This window comes from Oncorhynchus tshawytscha, linkage group LG31 (assembly GCF_018296145.1).
Source record: "Oncorhynchus tshawytscha isolate Ot180627B linkage group LG31, Otsh_v2.0, whole genome shotgun sequence".
In the NCBI taxonomy this organism is placed as follows: Eukaryota; Metazoa; Chordata; class Actinopteri; order Salmoniformes; family Salmonidae; genus Oncorhynchus; species Oncorhynchus tshawytscha.
This window is the reverse complement of record NC_056459.1, coordinates 23,830,854-23,843,210: the sequence shown is the minus strand read 5'-3', so window position 1 is coordinate 23,843,210 and position 12,357 is coordinate 23,830,854. Positions and strand designations below refer to the sequence as shown.

Sequence of the window (12,357 nt, the reverse complement as noted above, 5' to 3'; positions counted from 1 at the left end):
GGGAGAGAGAGAAAGGTACAAAGTAGAGAGAGAGAAAAAGGTACAAAGTAGAGAGGGAGAGAGAGAAAGGTACAAAGTAGAGAGAGAAAGGTACAAAGTAGAGAGGAGAGAGAGAAAGGTACAAAGTAGAGAGAGAGAAAGGGTACAAAGTAGAGAGGGAGAGAGGGAGTAGAGAGGGAGAGAGAGAAAGGTACAAAGTAGAGAGGGAGAGAGAGAGAAAGGTACAAAGTAGAGAGAGAAAGGTACAAAGTAGAGAGGGAGAGAGAGAAAGGTACAAAGTAGAGAGGGAGAGAGAGAAAGGTCTAAAGTAGAGAGGGAGAGAGAGAAAGGTACAAAGTAGAGAGGGAGAGAGAAAGGTACAAAGTAGAGAGGGAGAGAGAGAAAGGTACAAAGTAGAGAGGGAGAGAGAGAAAGGTCCAAAGTAGAGAGGGAGAGAGAGAAAGGTCCAAAGTAGAGAGGGAGAGAGAAAGGTCCAAAGTAGAGAGGGAGAGAGAGAAAGGTCCAAAGTAGAGAGGGAGAGAGAGAAAGGTCCAAAGTAGAGAGGGAGAGAGAGAAAGGTCCAAAGTAGAGAGGGAGAGAGAGAAAGGTACAAAGTAGAGAGGGAGAGAGAGAAAGGTCTAAAGTAGAGAGAGAGAAAAGGTCAAAGTAGAGAGGGAGAGAGAAAAGGTCCAAAGTAGAGAGGGAGAGAGAAAGGTCCAAAGTAGAGAGGGAGAGAGAGAAAGGTCCAAAGTAGAGAGGGAGAGAGAGAAAGGTACAAAGTAGAGAGGGAGAGAGAGAAAGGTACAAAGTAGAGAGGGAGAGAGAGAAAGGTACAAAGTAGAGAGGGAGAGAGAGAAAGGTACAAAGTAGAGAGGGAGAGAGGGAGAGAGAGAAAGGTACAAAGTAGAGAGGGAGAGAGAGAAAGGTACAAAGTAGAGAGAGAGAGAGAGAAAGGTACAAAGTAGAGAGGGAGAGAGAAAAGGTCAAAGTAGAGAGGGAGAGAGAGAAAGGTACAAAGTAGAGAGGAGAGAGAGAAAGGTACAAAGTAGAGAGGGAGAGAGAGAAAGGTACAAAGTAGAGAGGGAGAGAGAGAAAGGTACAAAGTAGAGAGGGAGAGAGAGAAAGGTACAAAGTAGAGAGGGAGAGAGAGAAAGGTCCAAAGTAGAGAGGGAGAGAGAGAAAGGTCAAAGTAGAGAGGGAGAGAGAGAGAAAGGTCCAAAGTAGAGAGGGAGAGAGAGAGAGAGAAAGGTCCAAAGTAGAGAGGGAGAGAGGGAGAGAGAGAAAGGTACAAAGTAGAGAGGGAGAGAGAAAGGTCAAAGTAGAGAGGGAGAGAGAGAAAGGTACAAAGTAGAGAGGAGAGAGAGAAAGGTACAAAGTAGAGAGGGAGAGAGAGAAAGGTACAAAGTAGAGAGGAGAGAGAGAAAGGTACAAAGTAGAGAGGGAGAGAGAGAAAGGTACAAAGTAGAGAGGGAGAGAGAAAGGTCAAAGTAGAGAGGGAGAGAGAGAAAGGTCAAAGTAGAGAGGGAGAGAGAGAAAGGTCCAAAGTAGAGAGGGAGAGAGGGAGAGAGAGAAAGGTCAAAGTAGAGAGGGAGAGAGAGAGAGAAAGGTCAAAGTAGAGAGGGAGAGAGAGAAAGGTCCAAAGTAGAGAGGGAGAGAGAGAAAGGTCCAAAGTAGAAAGGGAGAGAGAGAAAGGTCCAAAGTAGAGAGGGAGAGAGAGAAAGGTCAAAGTAGAGAGGGAGAGAGAGAAAGGTCAAAGTAGAGAGGGAGAGAGAGAAAGGTCCAAAGTAGAGAGGGAGAGAGAGAAAGGTCAAAGTAGAGAGGGAGAGAGAGAAAGGTCCAAAGTAGAGAGGGAGAGAGAGAAAGGTACAAAGTAGAGAGGGAGAGAGAGAAAGGTCAAAGTAGAGAGGGAGAGAGAAAGGTCCAAAGTAGAGAGGGAGAGAGAGAAAGGTCCAAAGTAGAGAGGGAGAGAGAAAGGTCCAAAGTAGAGAGGGAGAGAGAGAAAGGTCCAAAGTAGAGAGGGAGAGAGAGAAAGGTCCAAAGTAGAGAGGGAGAGAGAGAAAGGTCCAAAGTAGAGAGGGAGAGAGAAAAGGTCCAAAGTAGAGAGGGAGAGAGAGAAAGGTCCAAAGTAGAGAGGAGAGAGGGAGAGAGAGAAAGGTACAAAGTAGAGAGGGAGAGAGGGAGAGAGAGAAAGGTACAAAGTAGAGAGGGAGAGAGAGAAAGGTACAAAGTAGAGAGGGAGAGAGAGAAAGGTACAAAGTAGAGAGGGAGAGAGGAGAGAGAGAGAGAAAGGTACAAAGTAGAGAGGAGAGAGAGAGAAAGGTCAAAGTAGAGAGGGAGAGAGAGAAAGGTACAAAGTAGAGAGGAGAGAGAGAAAGGTACAAAGTAGAGAGGGAGAGAGAGAAAGGTCAAAGTAGAGAGGGAGAGAGAGAAAGGTCAAAGTAGAGAGGGAGAGAGAGAAAGGTACAAAGTAGAGAGGGAGAGAGAAAAGGTACAAAGTAGAGAGGGAGAGAGAGAAAGGTCAAAGTAGAGAGAGAGAGAAAGGTACAAAGTAGAGAGGGAGAGAGAGAAAGGTACAAAGTAGAGAGAGAGGAGAAAGTACAAAGTAGAGAGGGAGAGAAGAAAGGTACAAAGTAGAGAGGGAGAGAGAAAGGTACAAAGTAGAGAGGGAGAGAGGGAGTAGAGAGGAGAGAGAGAAAGGGTACAAAGTAAGAGGGAGAGGGAGAGAGAGAAAGGTACAAAGTAGAGAGGGAGAGAGAGAAAGGTACAAAGTAGAGGGAGAGAAAGAGAAAAGTAGAAGGGAGAGAGGGAGAGAGAGAAAGGTCCAAAGTAGAGAGGGAGAGAGAAAGGTACAAAGTAGAGAGGGAGAGAAAAAGGTACAAAGTAGAGAGGGAGAGAGAGAAAGGTACAAAGTAGAGAGGGAGAGAGAGAAAGGTCCAAAGTAGAGAGGGAGAGAGAGAAAGGTCCAAAGTAGAGAGGGAGAGAGAAAAGGTCCAAAGTAGAGAGGAGAGAGAGAAAGGTCCAAAGTAGAGAGGGAGAGAGAGAAAGGTCCAAAGTAGAGAGGGAGAGAGAGAAAGGTCCAAAGTAGAGAGGGAGAGAGAGAAAGGTACAAAGTAGAGAGGGAGAGAGAGAAAGGTCAAAGTAGAGAGGGAGAGAAAGGTCCAAAGTAGAGAGGGAGAGAGAAAGGTCCAAAGTAGAGAGGGAGAGAGAGAAAGGTCCAAAGTAGAGAGGGAGAGAGAGAAAGGTCCAAAGTAGAGAGGGAGAGAGAGAAAGGTACAAAGTAGAGAGGGAGAGAGAGAAAGGTACAAAGTAGAGAGGGAGAGAGAGAAAGGTACAAAGTAGAGAGGGAGAGAGAGAAAGGTACAAAGTAGAGAGGGAGAGAGGGAGAGAGAGAAAGGTACAAAGTAGAGAGGGAGAGAGAGAAAGGTACAAAGTAGAGGGAGAGAGTGAGAAAGGTACAAAGTAGAGAGGGAGAGAGGGAGAGAGAGAAAGTTACAAAGTAGAGAGGGAGAGGGAGAGAGAGAAAGTTACAAAGTAGAGAGGGAGAGAGAGAAAGGTCTAAAGTAGAGAGGGAGAGAGAAAGGTACAAAGTAGAGAGGGAGAAAGGTACAAAGTAGAGAGAGAGAAAGGTACAAAGTAGAGAGAGAGAAAGGTACAAAGTAGAGAGGGAGAGAGAGAGAGAGAGAAAGTTACAAAGTAGAGAGAGAGAAAGGTACAAAGTAGAGAGAGAGAAAGGTACAAAGTAGAGAGGGAGAGAGGGAGAGAGAGAAAGGTACAAAGTAGAGAGAGAGAAAGGTACAAAGTAGAGAGGGAGAGAGAGAAAGGTACAAAGTAGAGAGAGAGAAAGGTACAAAGAAGAGAGGGAGAGAGAGAAAGGTACAAAGTAGAGAGAGAGAAAGGTACAAAGTAGAGAGGGAGAGAGGGAGAGAGAGAAAGGTACAAAGTAGAGAGGGAGAGAGAGAAAGGTCCAAAGTAGAGAGAGAGAAAGGTACAAAGTAGAGAGGGAGAGAGGGAGAGAGAGAAAGGTACAAAGTAGAGAGGGAGAGAGAGAAAGGTACAAAGTAGAGAGAGAGAAAGGTACAAAGTAGAGAGGGAGAGAGAGAAAGGTACAAAGTAGAGAGGGAGAGAGAAAAAGGTACAAAGTGTAGGAGGGCGAGAGAGAAAGGTCTAAAGTAGAGAGGGAGAGAGAGAAAGGTCTAAAGTAGAGAGGAGAGAGAGAAAGGTCTAAAGTAGAGAGGGAGAGAGAAAAGGTCTGAAGTAGAGAGGGAGAGAGAGAAAGGTCCAAAGTAGAGAGGGAGAGAGAGAAAGGTCCAAAGTAGAGAGGGAGAGAGAGAAAGGTACAAAGTAGAGAGGGAGAGAGAGAAAGGTACAAAGTAGAGAGGAGAGAGAGAAAGGTACAAAGTAGAAAGGAGAGAGAGAGAAAGGTACAAATAGAGAGGGAGAGAGAGAAAGGTCCAAAGTAGAGAGGGAGAGAGAGAAAGGTCCAAAGTAGAGAGGGAGAGAGAGAAAGGTACAAAGTAGAGAGGGAGAGAGAGAAAGGTACAAAGTAGAGAGGGAGAGAGAGAAAGGTACAAAGTAGAAAGGGAGAGAGAGAAAGGTACAAAGTAGAGAGGGAGAGAGAGAGAGGTTCAAAGTAGAGAGGGAGAGAGAAAGGTCCAAAGTAGAGAGGGAGAGAGAGAAAGGTCTAAAGTAGAGAGGGAGAGAGAGAAAGGTCTAAAGTAGAGAGGGAGAGAGAGAAAGGTACAAAGTAGAGAGGGAGAGAGAGAAAGGTACAAAGTAGAGAGGGAGAGAGAGAAAGGTCAAAGTAGAGAGGGAGAGAGAAAGGTCCAAAGTAGAGAGGGAGAGAGAAAGGTCCAAAGTAGAGAGGGAGAGAGAGAAAGGTCCAAAGTAGAGAGGGAGAGAGAAAAGGTCAAAGTAGAGAGGGAGAGAGAAAGGTACAAAGTAGAGAGGGAGAGAGAAAAGGTCAAAGTAGAGAGGGAGAGAGAGAAAGGTCCAAAGTAGAGAGGGAGAGAGAGAAAGGTCAAAGTAGAGAGGGAGAGAGGGAGAGAGAGAAAGGTACAAAGTAGAGAGGGAGAGAGAGAAAGGTCAAAGTAGAGAGGGAGAGAGAGAAAGGTACAAAGTAGAGGGAGAGGGAGAGAGAGAAAGGTTACAAAGTAGAGAGGGGAGAGAGAAAAGGTTACAAAGTAGAGAGGGAGAGAGAAAGGTCCAAAGTAGAGAGGAGAGAGAAAGGTCACAAAGTAGAGAGGGAGAAAGGGTACAAGAGGGAGAGAGAGAAAGGTCAAAGTAGAGAGAGAGAGAAAGGTACAAAGTAGAGAGGAGAGAGAGAGAGAGGAAAGTTACAAAGTAGAGAGGAGAGAGAGAAAGGTCCAAAGTAGAGAGAGAGAGAGAAAGGTACAAAGTAGAGAGGAGAGAGAGAAAGGTCAAAGTAGAAGAGGAGAGAGAGAAAGGTACAAAGTAGAGAGGGAGAGAGAGAAAGGTACAAAGTAGAGAGAGAAAGGTACAAAGAAGAGAGGGAGAGAGAGAAAGGTACAAAGTAGAGAGAGAGAAAGGTACAAAGTAGAGAGGGAGAGAGGGAGAGAGAGAAAGGTACAAAGTAGAGAGGGAGAGAGAGAAAGGTCCAAAGTAGAGAGAGAGAAAGGTACAAAGTAGAGAGGGAGAGAGGGAGAGAGAGAAAGGTACAAAGTAGAGAGGGAGAGAGAGAAAGGTACAAAGTAGAGAGAGAGAAAGGTACAAAGTAGAGAGGGAGAGAGAGAAAGGTACAAAGTAGAGAGGGAGAGAGAAAGGTACAATGTAGGGAGGGCGAGAGAGAAAGGTCTAAAGTAGAGAGGGAGAGAGAGAAAGGTCTAAAGTAGAGAGGGAGAGAGAGAAAGGTCTAAAGTAGAGAGGGAGAGAGAAAGGTCTGAAGTAGAGAGGGAGAGAGAGAAAGGTCCAAAGTAGAGAGGGAGAGAGAGAAAGGTCCAAAGTAGAGAGGGAGAGAGAGAAAGGTACAAAGTAGAGAGGGAGAGAGAGAAAGGTACAAAGTAGAGAGGGAGAGAGAGAAAGGTACAAAGTAGAAAGGGAGAGAGAGAAAAGGTACAAAGTAGAGAGGAGAGAGAGAAAGGTCCAAAGTAGAGAGGGAGAGAGAGAAAGGTCCAAAGTAGAGAGGGAGAGAGAGAAAGGTACAAAGTAGAGAGGGAGAGAGAGAAAGGTACAAAGTAGAGAGGGAGAGAGAGAAAGGTACAAAGTAGAAAGGGAGAGAGAGAAAGGTACAAAGTAGAGAGGGAGAGAGAGAAAGGTTCAAAGTAGAGAGGGAGAGAGAGAAAGGTCCAAAGTAGAGAGGGAGAGAGAGAAAGGTCTAAAGTAGAGAGGGAGAGAGAGAAAGGTCTAAAGTAGAGAGGGAGAGAGAGAAAGGTACAAAGTAGAGAGGGAGAGAGAGAAAGGTACAAAGTAGAAAGGGAGAGAGAGAAAGGTCCAAAGTAGAGAGGGAGAGAGAGAAAGGTACAAAGTAGAGAGGGAGAAAGGTACAAAGTAGAGAGAGAGAAAGGTACAAAGTAGAGAGAGAGAGAAAGGTACAAAGTAGAGAGGGAGAGAGAGAGAAAGGTACAAAGTAGAGAGAGAGAAAGGGTACAAAGTAGAGAGAGAAAAGGTACAAAGTAAAGAGAGAGAAAGGTACAAAGTAGAGAGGGAGAGAGGGAGAGAGAGAAAGGTACAAAGTAGAGAGGGAGAGAGAAAAGGTACAAAGTAGAGAGGGAGAGAGAGAAAGGTACAAAGTAGAGAGAGAGAAAGGTACAAAGTAGAGAGGAGAGAGAGAAAGGTACAAAGTAGAGAGGGAGAGAGAGAAAGGTACAAAGTAGAGAGGGAGAGAGGAGAAAGAGAAAGGTACAAAGTAGAGAGGGAGAGAGAGAAAGGTCCAAAGTAGAGAGAGAGAGAAAGGTACAAAGTAGAGAGGAGAGAGGAGAGAGAAAAGGTACAAAGTAGAGAGGGAGAGAGAGAAAGGTACAAAGTAGAGAGGGAGAGAGAAAGGTACAATGTAGGAGGGCGAGAGAGAAAGGTCTAAAGTAGAGAGGGAGAGAGAGAAAGGTCTAAAGTAGAGAGGGAGAGAGAAAGGTCCAAAGTAGAGAGGGAGAGAGAGAAAGGTCCAAAGTAGAGAGGGAGAGAGAGAAAGGTCCAAAGTAGAGAGGGAGAGAGAGAAAGGTCCAAAGTAGAGAGGGAGAGAGAGAAAGGTACAAAGTAGAGAGGGAGAGAGAGAAAGGTACAAAGTAGAGAGGGAGAGAGAGAAAGGTACAAAGTAGAGAGGGAGAGGGAGAGAGAGAAAGTTACAAAGTAGAGAGGGAGAGAGAGAAAGGTCTAAAGTAGAGAGGGAGAGAGAGAAAGGTACAAAGTAGAGAGGGAGAGAGAGAAAGGTACAAAGTAGAGAGGGAGAGAGAGAAAGGTACAAAGTAGAGAGGGAGAGAGAGAAAGGTACAAAGTAGAGAGGGAGAGAGAGAAAGGTCCAAAGTAGAGAGGGAGAGAGAGAAAGGTCCAAAGTAGAGAGGGAGAGAGAGAAAGGTACAAAGTAGAGAGGGAGAGAGAGAAAGGTACAAAGTAGAGAGGGAGAAAGGTACAAAGTAGAGAGAGAGAAAGGTACAAAGTAGAGAGAGAGAAAGGTACAAAGTAGAGAGGGAGAGAGAGAGAGAGAGAAAGGTACAAAGTAGAGAGAGAGAAAGGTACAAAGTACAGAGGGAGAGAGAGAAAGGTACAAAGTAGAGAGAGAGAAAGGTACAAAGTAGAGAGGGAGAGAGGGAGAGAGAGAAAGGTACAAAGTAGAGAGGGAGAGAGAGAAAGGTCCAAAGTAGAGAGAGAGAAAGGTACAAAGTAGAGAGGGAGAGAGGGAGAGAGAGAAAGGTACAAAGTAGAGAGGGAGAGAGAGAAAGGTACAAAGTAGAGAGAGAGAAAGGTACAAAGTAGAGAGAGAGAAAGGTACAAAGTAGAGAGGGAGAGAGAAAGGTACAATGTAGGGAGGGCGAGAGAGAAAGGTACAAAGTAGAGAGGGAGAGAGAGAAAGGTACAAAGTAGAGAGGGAGAGAGAGAAAGGTACAAAGTAGAAAGGGAGAGAGAGAAAGGTACAAAGTAGAGAGGGAGAGAGAGAAAGGTCTAAAGTAGAGAGGGAGAGAGAGAAAGGTACAAAGTAGAGAGGGAGAGAGAGAAAGGTACAAAGTAGAGAGGGAGAGAGAGAAAGGTACAAAGTAGAGAGGGAGAGAGAGAAAGGTCTAAAGTAGAGAGGGAGAGAGAGAAAGGTCTAAAGTAGAGAGGGAGAGAGAGAAAGGTACAAAGTAGAGAGGGAGAGAGAGAAAGGTCAAAGTAGAGAGGGAGAGAGAGAAAGGTACAAAGTAGAGAGGAGAGAGAGAAAGGTACAAAGTGGAGGGAGAGAGAGAAAGGTACAAAGTAGAGAGGGAGAGAGAGAAAGGTCTAAAGTAGAGAGGGAGAGATTGAAAGGTCTAAAGTAGAGAGAGAGAAAGGTACAAAGTAGAAAGGGAGAGAGAAAAGGTACAAAGTAGAGAGGAGAGAGAGAAAGGTACAAAGTAGAGAGGGAGAGAGAGAAAGGTCTAAAGTAGAGAGGGAGAGAGAGAAAGGTACAAAGTAGAGAGGGAGAGAGAGAAAGGTACAAAGTAGAGAGGAGAGAGAAAGGTACAAAGTAGAGAGGGAGAGAGAGAAAGGTACAAAGTAGAGAGGAGAGAGAGAAAGGTCCAAAGTAGAGAGGAGAGAGAGAAAGGTCAAAGTAGAGAGGGAGAGAGAGAAAGGTCCAAAGTAGAGAGGGAGAGAGAGAAAGGTACAAAGTAGAGAGGGAGAGGGAGAAAGGTACAAAGTAGAGGAGAGAGAGAGAAAGGTACAAAGTAGAGAGGGAGAGGGAAAGAGAGAAAGGTACAAAGTAGAGAGGAGAGAGAGAAAGGTCTAAAGTAGAGAGGGAGAGAGAGAAAGGTACAAAGTAGAGAGGAGAGAGAGAGAAAAGGTACAAAGTAGAGAGGGAGAGAGAGAAAGGTACAAAGTAGAGAGGGAGAGAGAGAAAGGTACAAAGTAGAGAGGGAGAGAGAGAAAGGTCCAAAGTAGAGAGGGAGAGAGAGAAAGGTCCAAAGTAGAGAGGGAGAGAGAGAAAGGTACAAAGTAGAGAGGGAGAGGGAGAAAGGTACAAAGTAGAGAGGGAGAGAGAGAAAGGTACAAAGTAGAGAGGGAGAAAGGTACAAAGTAGAGAGAGAGAAAGGTACAAAGTAGAGAGAGAGAAAGGTACAAAGTAGAGAGAGAGAAAGGTACAAAGTAAAGAGAGAGAAAGGTACAAAGTAGAGAGGGAGAGAGGGAGAGAGAGAAAGGTACAAAGTAGAGAGAGAGAAAGGTACAAAGTAGAGAGAGAGAAAGGTACAAAGTAGAGAGGGAGAGAGAGAAAGGTACAAAGTAGAGAGAGAGAAAGGTACAAAGTAGAGAGGGAGTGAGAGAAAGGTACAAAGTAGAGAGAGAGAAAGGTACAAAGTAGAGGGAGAGAGAGAAAGGTACAAAGTAGAGAGAGAGAAAGGTACAAAGTAGAGGGAGAGAGGGAGAGAGAGAAAGGTACAAAGTAGAGAGGGAGAGAGAGAAAGGTCCAAAGTAGAGAGAGAGAAAGGTACAAAGTAGAGAGGGAGAGAGGGAGAGAGAAAAGGTACAAAGTAGAGAGGGAGAGAGAGAAAGGTACAAAGTAGAGAGAGAGAAAGGTACAAAGTAGAGAGGGAGAGAGAGAAAGGTACAATGTAGGGAGGGTGAGAGAGAAAGGTCTAAAGTAGAGAGGGAGAGAGAGAAAGGTCTAAAGTAGAGAGGAGAGAGAGAAAGGTCTAAAGTAGAGAGGAGAGAGAGAAAAGGTACAAAGTAGAGAGGGAGAGAGAGAAAGGTCCAAAGTAGAGAGGGAGAGAGAGAAAGGTACAAAGTACAGAGGGAGAGAGAGAAAGGTACAAAGTAGAGAGGGAGAGAGAGAAAGGTACAAAGTAGAGAAAGGAGAGAGAGAAAGGTACAAAGTAGAGAGGGAGAGAGAGAAAGGTTCAAAGTAGAGAGGGAGAGAGAGAAAGGTCCAAAATAGAGAGGGAGAGAGAGAAAGGTCTAAAGTAGAGAGGGAGAGAGAGAAAGGTACAAAGTAGAGAGGGAGAGAGAGAAAGGTACAAAGTAGAAAGGGAGAGAGAGAAAGGTCCAAAGTAGAGGGAGAGAGAGAAAGGTACAAAGTAGAGAGGGAGAGAGAGAAAGGTACAAAGTAGAAAGGGAGAGAGAGAAAGGTACAAAGTAGAGAGGGAGAGAGAGAAAGGTACAAAGTAGAGAGGGAGAGAGAGAAAGGTACAAAGTAGAGAGAGAGAGAGAGAGAGAAAGGTCTAAAGTAGAGAGGGAGAGAGAGAAAGGTACAAAGTAGAGAGGGAGAGAGAGAAAGGTCTAAAGTAGAGAGGGAGAGCGAGAAAGGTACAAAGTAGAGAGGGAGAGAGAGAAAGGTCTAAAGTAGAGAGGGAGAGAGAGAAAGGTACAAAGTAGAGAGGGAGAGAGAGAAAGGTACAAAGTAGAAAGGAGAGAGAGAAAGGTCCAAAGTAGAGGGAGAGAGAGAAAGGTACAAAGTAGAGAGGGAGAGAGAGAAAGGTACAAAGTAGAAAGGAGAGAGAGAAAGGTACAAAGTAGAGAGGGAGAGAGAGAAAGGTCTAAAGTAGAGAGGAGAGAGAGAAAGGTACAAAGTAGAGAGGGAGAGAGAGAAAGGTACAAAGTAGAGAGGGAGAGAGAGAAAGGTACAAAGTAGAGAGGGAGAGAGAGAAAGGTCTAAAGTAGAGAGGGAGAGAGAGAAAGGTCTAAAGTAGAGAGAGAGAAAGGTACAAAGTAGAAAGGGAGAGAGAGAAAGGTACAAAGTAGAGAGGGAGAGAGAGAAAGGTACAAAGTAGAGAGGGAGAGAGAGAAAGGTCTAAAGTAGAGAGGGAGAGAGAGAAAGGTACAAAGTAGAGAGGGAGAGAGAAAGGTACAAAGTAGAGAGGGAGAGAGAGAAAGGTACAAAGTAGAGAGGGAGAGAGAGAAAGGTCTAAAGTAGAGAGGGAGAGAGAGAAAGGTACAAAGTAGAGAGGGAGAGAGAGAAAGGTCTAAAGTAGAGAGGGAGAGAGAGAAAGGTACAAAGTAGAAAGGGAGAGAGAGAAAGGTACAAAGTAGAGAGGGAGAGAGAGAAAGGTCCAAAATAGAGGGAGAGTCAGTAGGCAGAGAGATAAACGTGGAGAGTGATTGACAGAAAGTGAAAGGGATATAGGAACGACATATCTGCTATAGTAAGAGAGAAGTGAAGAAAGAGAGGCAGTTGAGGAAAGTGAAGAGAGAGAGAGAGAGTCCCAGTGAGAGAGAGAGTAGAGGTCTTGGGACAGTAGAGATGACATGATTTCTCACTCAATATCCAGAACACTGCAGCGCAGCTCAGGCAATTTGTTAAATGTGTCACACAAGTGTGGAGTGAGCGACAACATGTTCTGGTGCCAGCAGTGCTAGTGAGGCGTTTCAATCAATATTACTAGCAGGTTGGGTCCTTTAAAAAGGAAAATGGGCTCTAGAAGAAAGTAACGGCCAAAAACGATATTTTAGTCATTTGTTACTCTTTGACTTTGTTGCAATCAGGAAGGAGAAAGAGTTGTTGAACAAAGGGCCACAGTATTAGTGATATTAGTGTGAGGAAAATACACAAGACGTTTTTGTTGGAACTTCTGTATTTTTTAGAGTGCTGGAATACTTAGACTAATGAAATAGACAGAAGAATAGAATAAATACAACAGACAAATGAAAGGGGTGTTCGAGTGACCTCTCTGAATGTCTGGTAGAGTTTGGTAGCGTCCAACTCTGAAGGGGAAATGATGTCATCTGTTTCTGGCAAATCGAACACCTCGATGCTCTTCTCCCCGTCACCTTCCTCTTCCCCCCCACCGTCTGCGGCCGGCCCCGCCTCCTCCTCCTCATCAGTGGCGTACTCCCCAGTCTGAGGACACACACAGAAACACACACACACACACACACACAACATGAGAAATGAGAATACATTCCATAACTAGTCGTACATGTCACTGAGAACACACAGTGTTATGTATCTAAAGCTCGTTTCCTGTTTTCCTCTTCTCTTTCGTTGTTCTGACTTGGTCTAACATTCATTGAGTTATCCCTTCCTATTTTAAGAGGCGCTGCCTGCCACTCCAATGTTGCATTTGATAATGAAAACGATTCATATTTTTTACAGTGAGGACAACAAGTACACCAGTGTAAGCTTTCTCTCAGCCAAGGTTGTAAATTCAGCACTCTTTCTCAGGATGGAGGGGGAAGGCAGAGGCTCTGTAAGCTCACAATAATGCCTCCAAAACTCAACAGCACTGAGAGGATGGTTATGTTTTTCCATAACTAATTATAGAG

At 44.8% G+C, this 12,357-nt stretch overlaps 1 protein-coding gene across 3 annotated transcripts in view; it reads right to left on the bottom strand.

Annotated features, from left to right (window-relative positions):
- Positions 1–12,357, bottom strand: part of LOC112229482 (neurabin-1) — a 106,617-nt gene that overhangs the window by 23,343 nt on the left and 70,917 nt on the right. For all 3 annotated transcript variants that reach the window (XM_042310429.1, XM_024395347.2, XM_024395348.2), the window contains exon 7: positions 11,759–11,932. In XM_042310429.1, the coding sequence (XP_042166363.1) occupies positions 11,759–11,932 (174 nt within the window). The remainder of the gene's footprint in view (positions 1–11,758; positions 11,933–12,357) is intronic.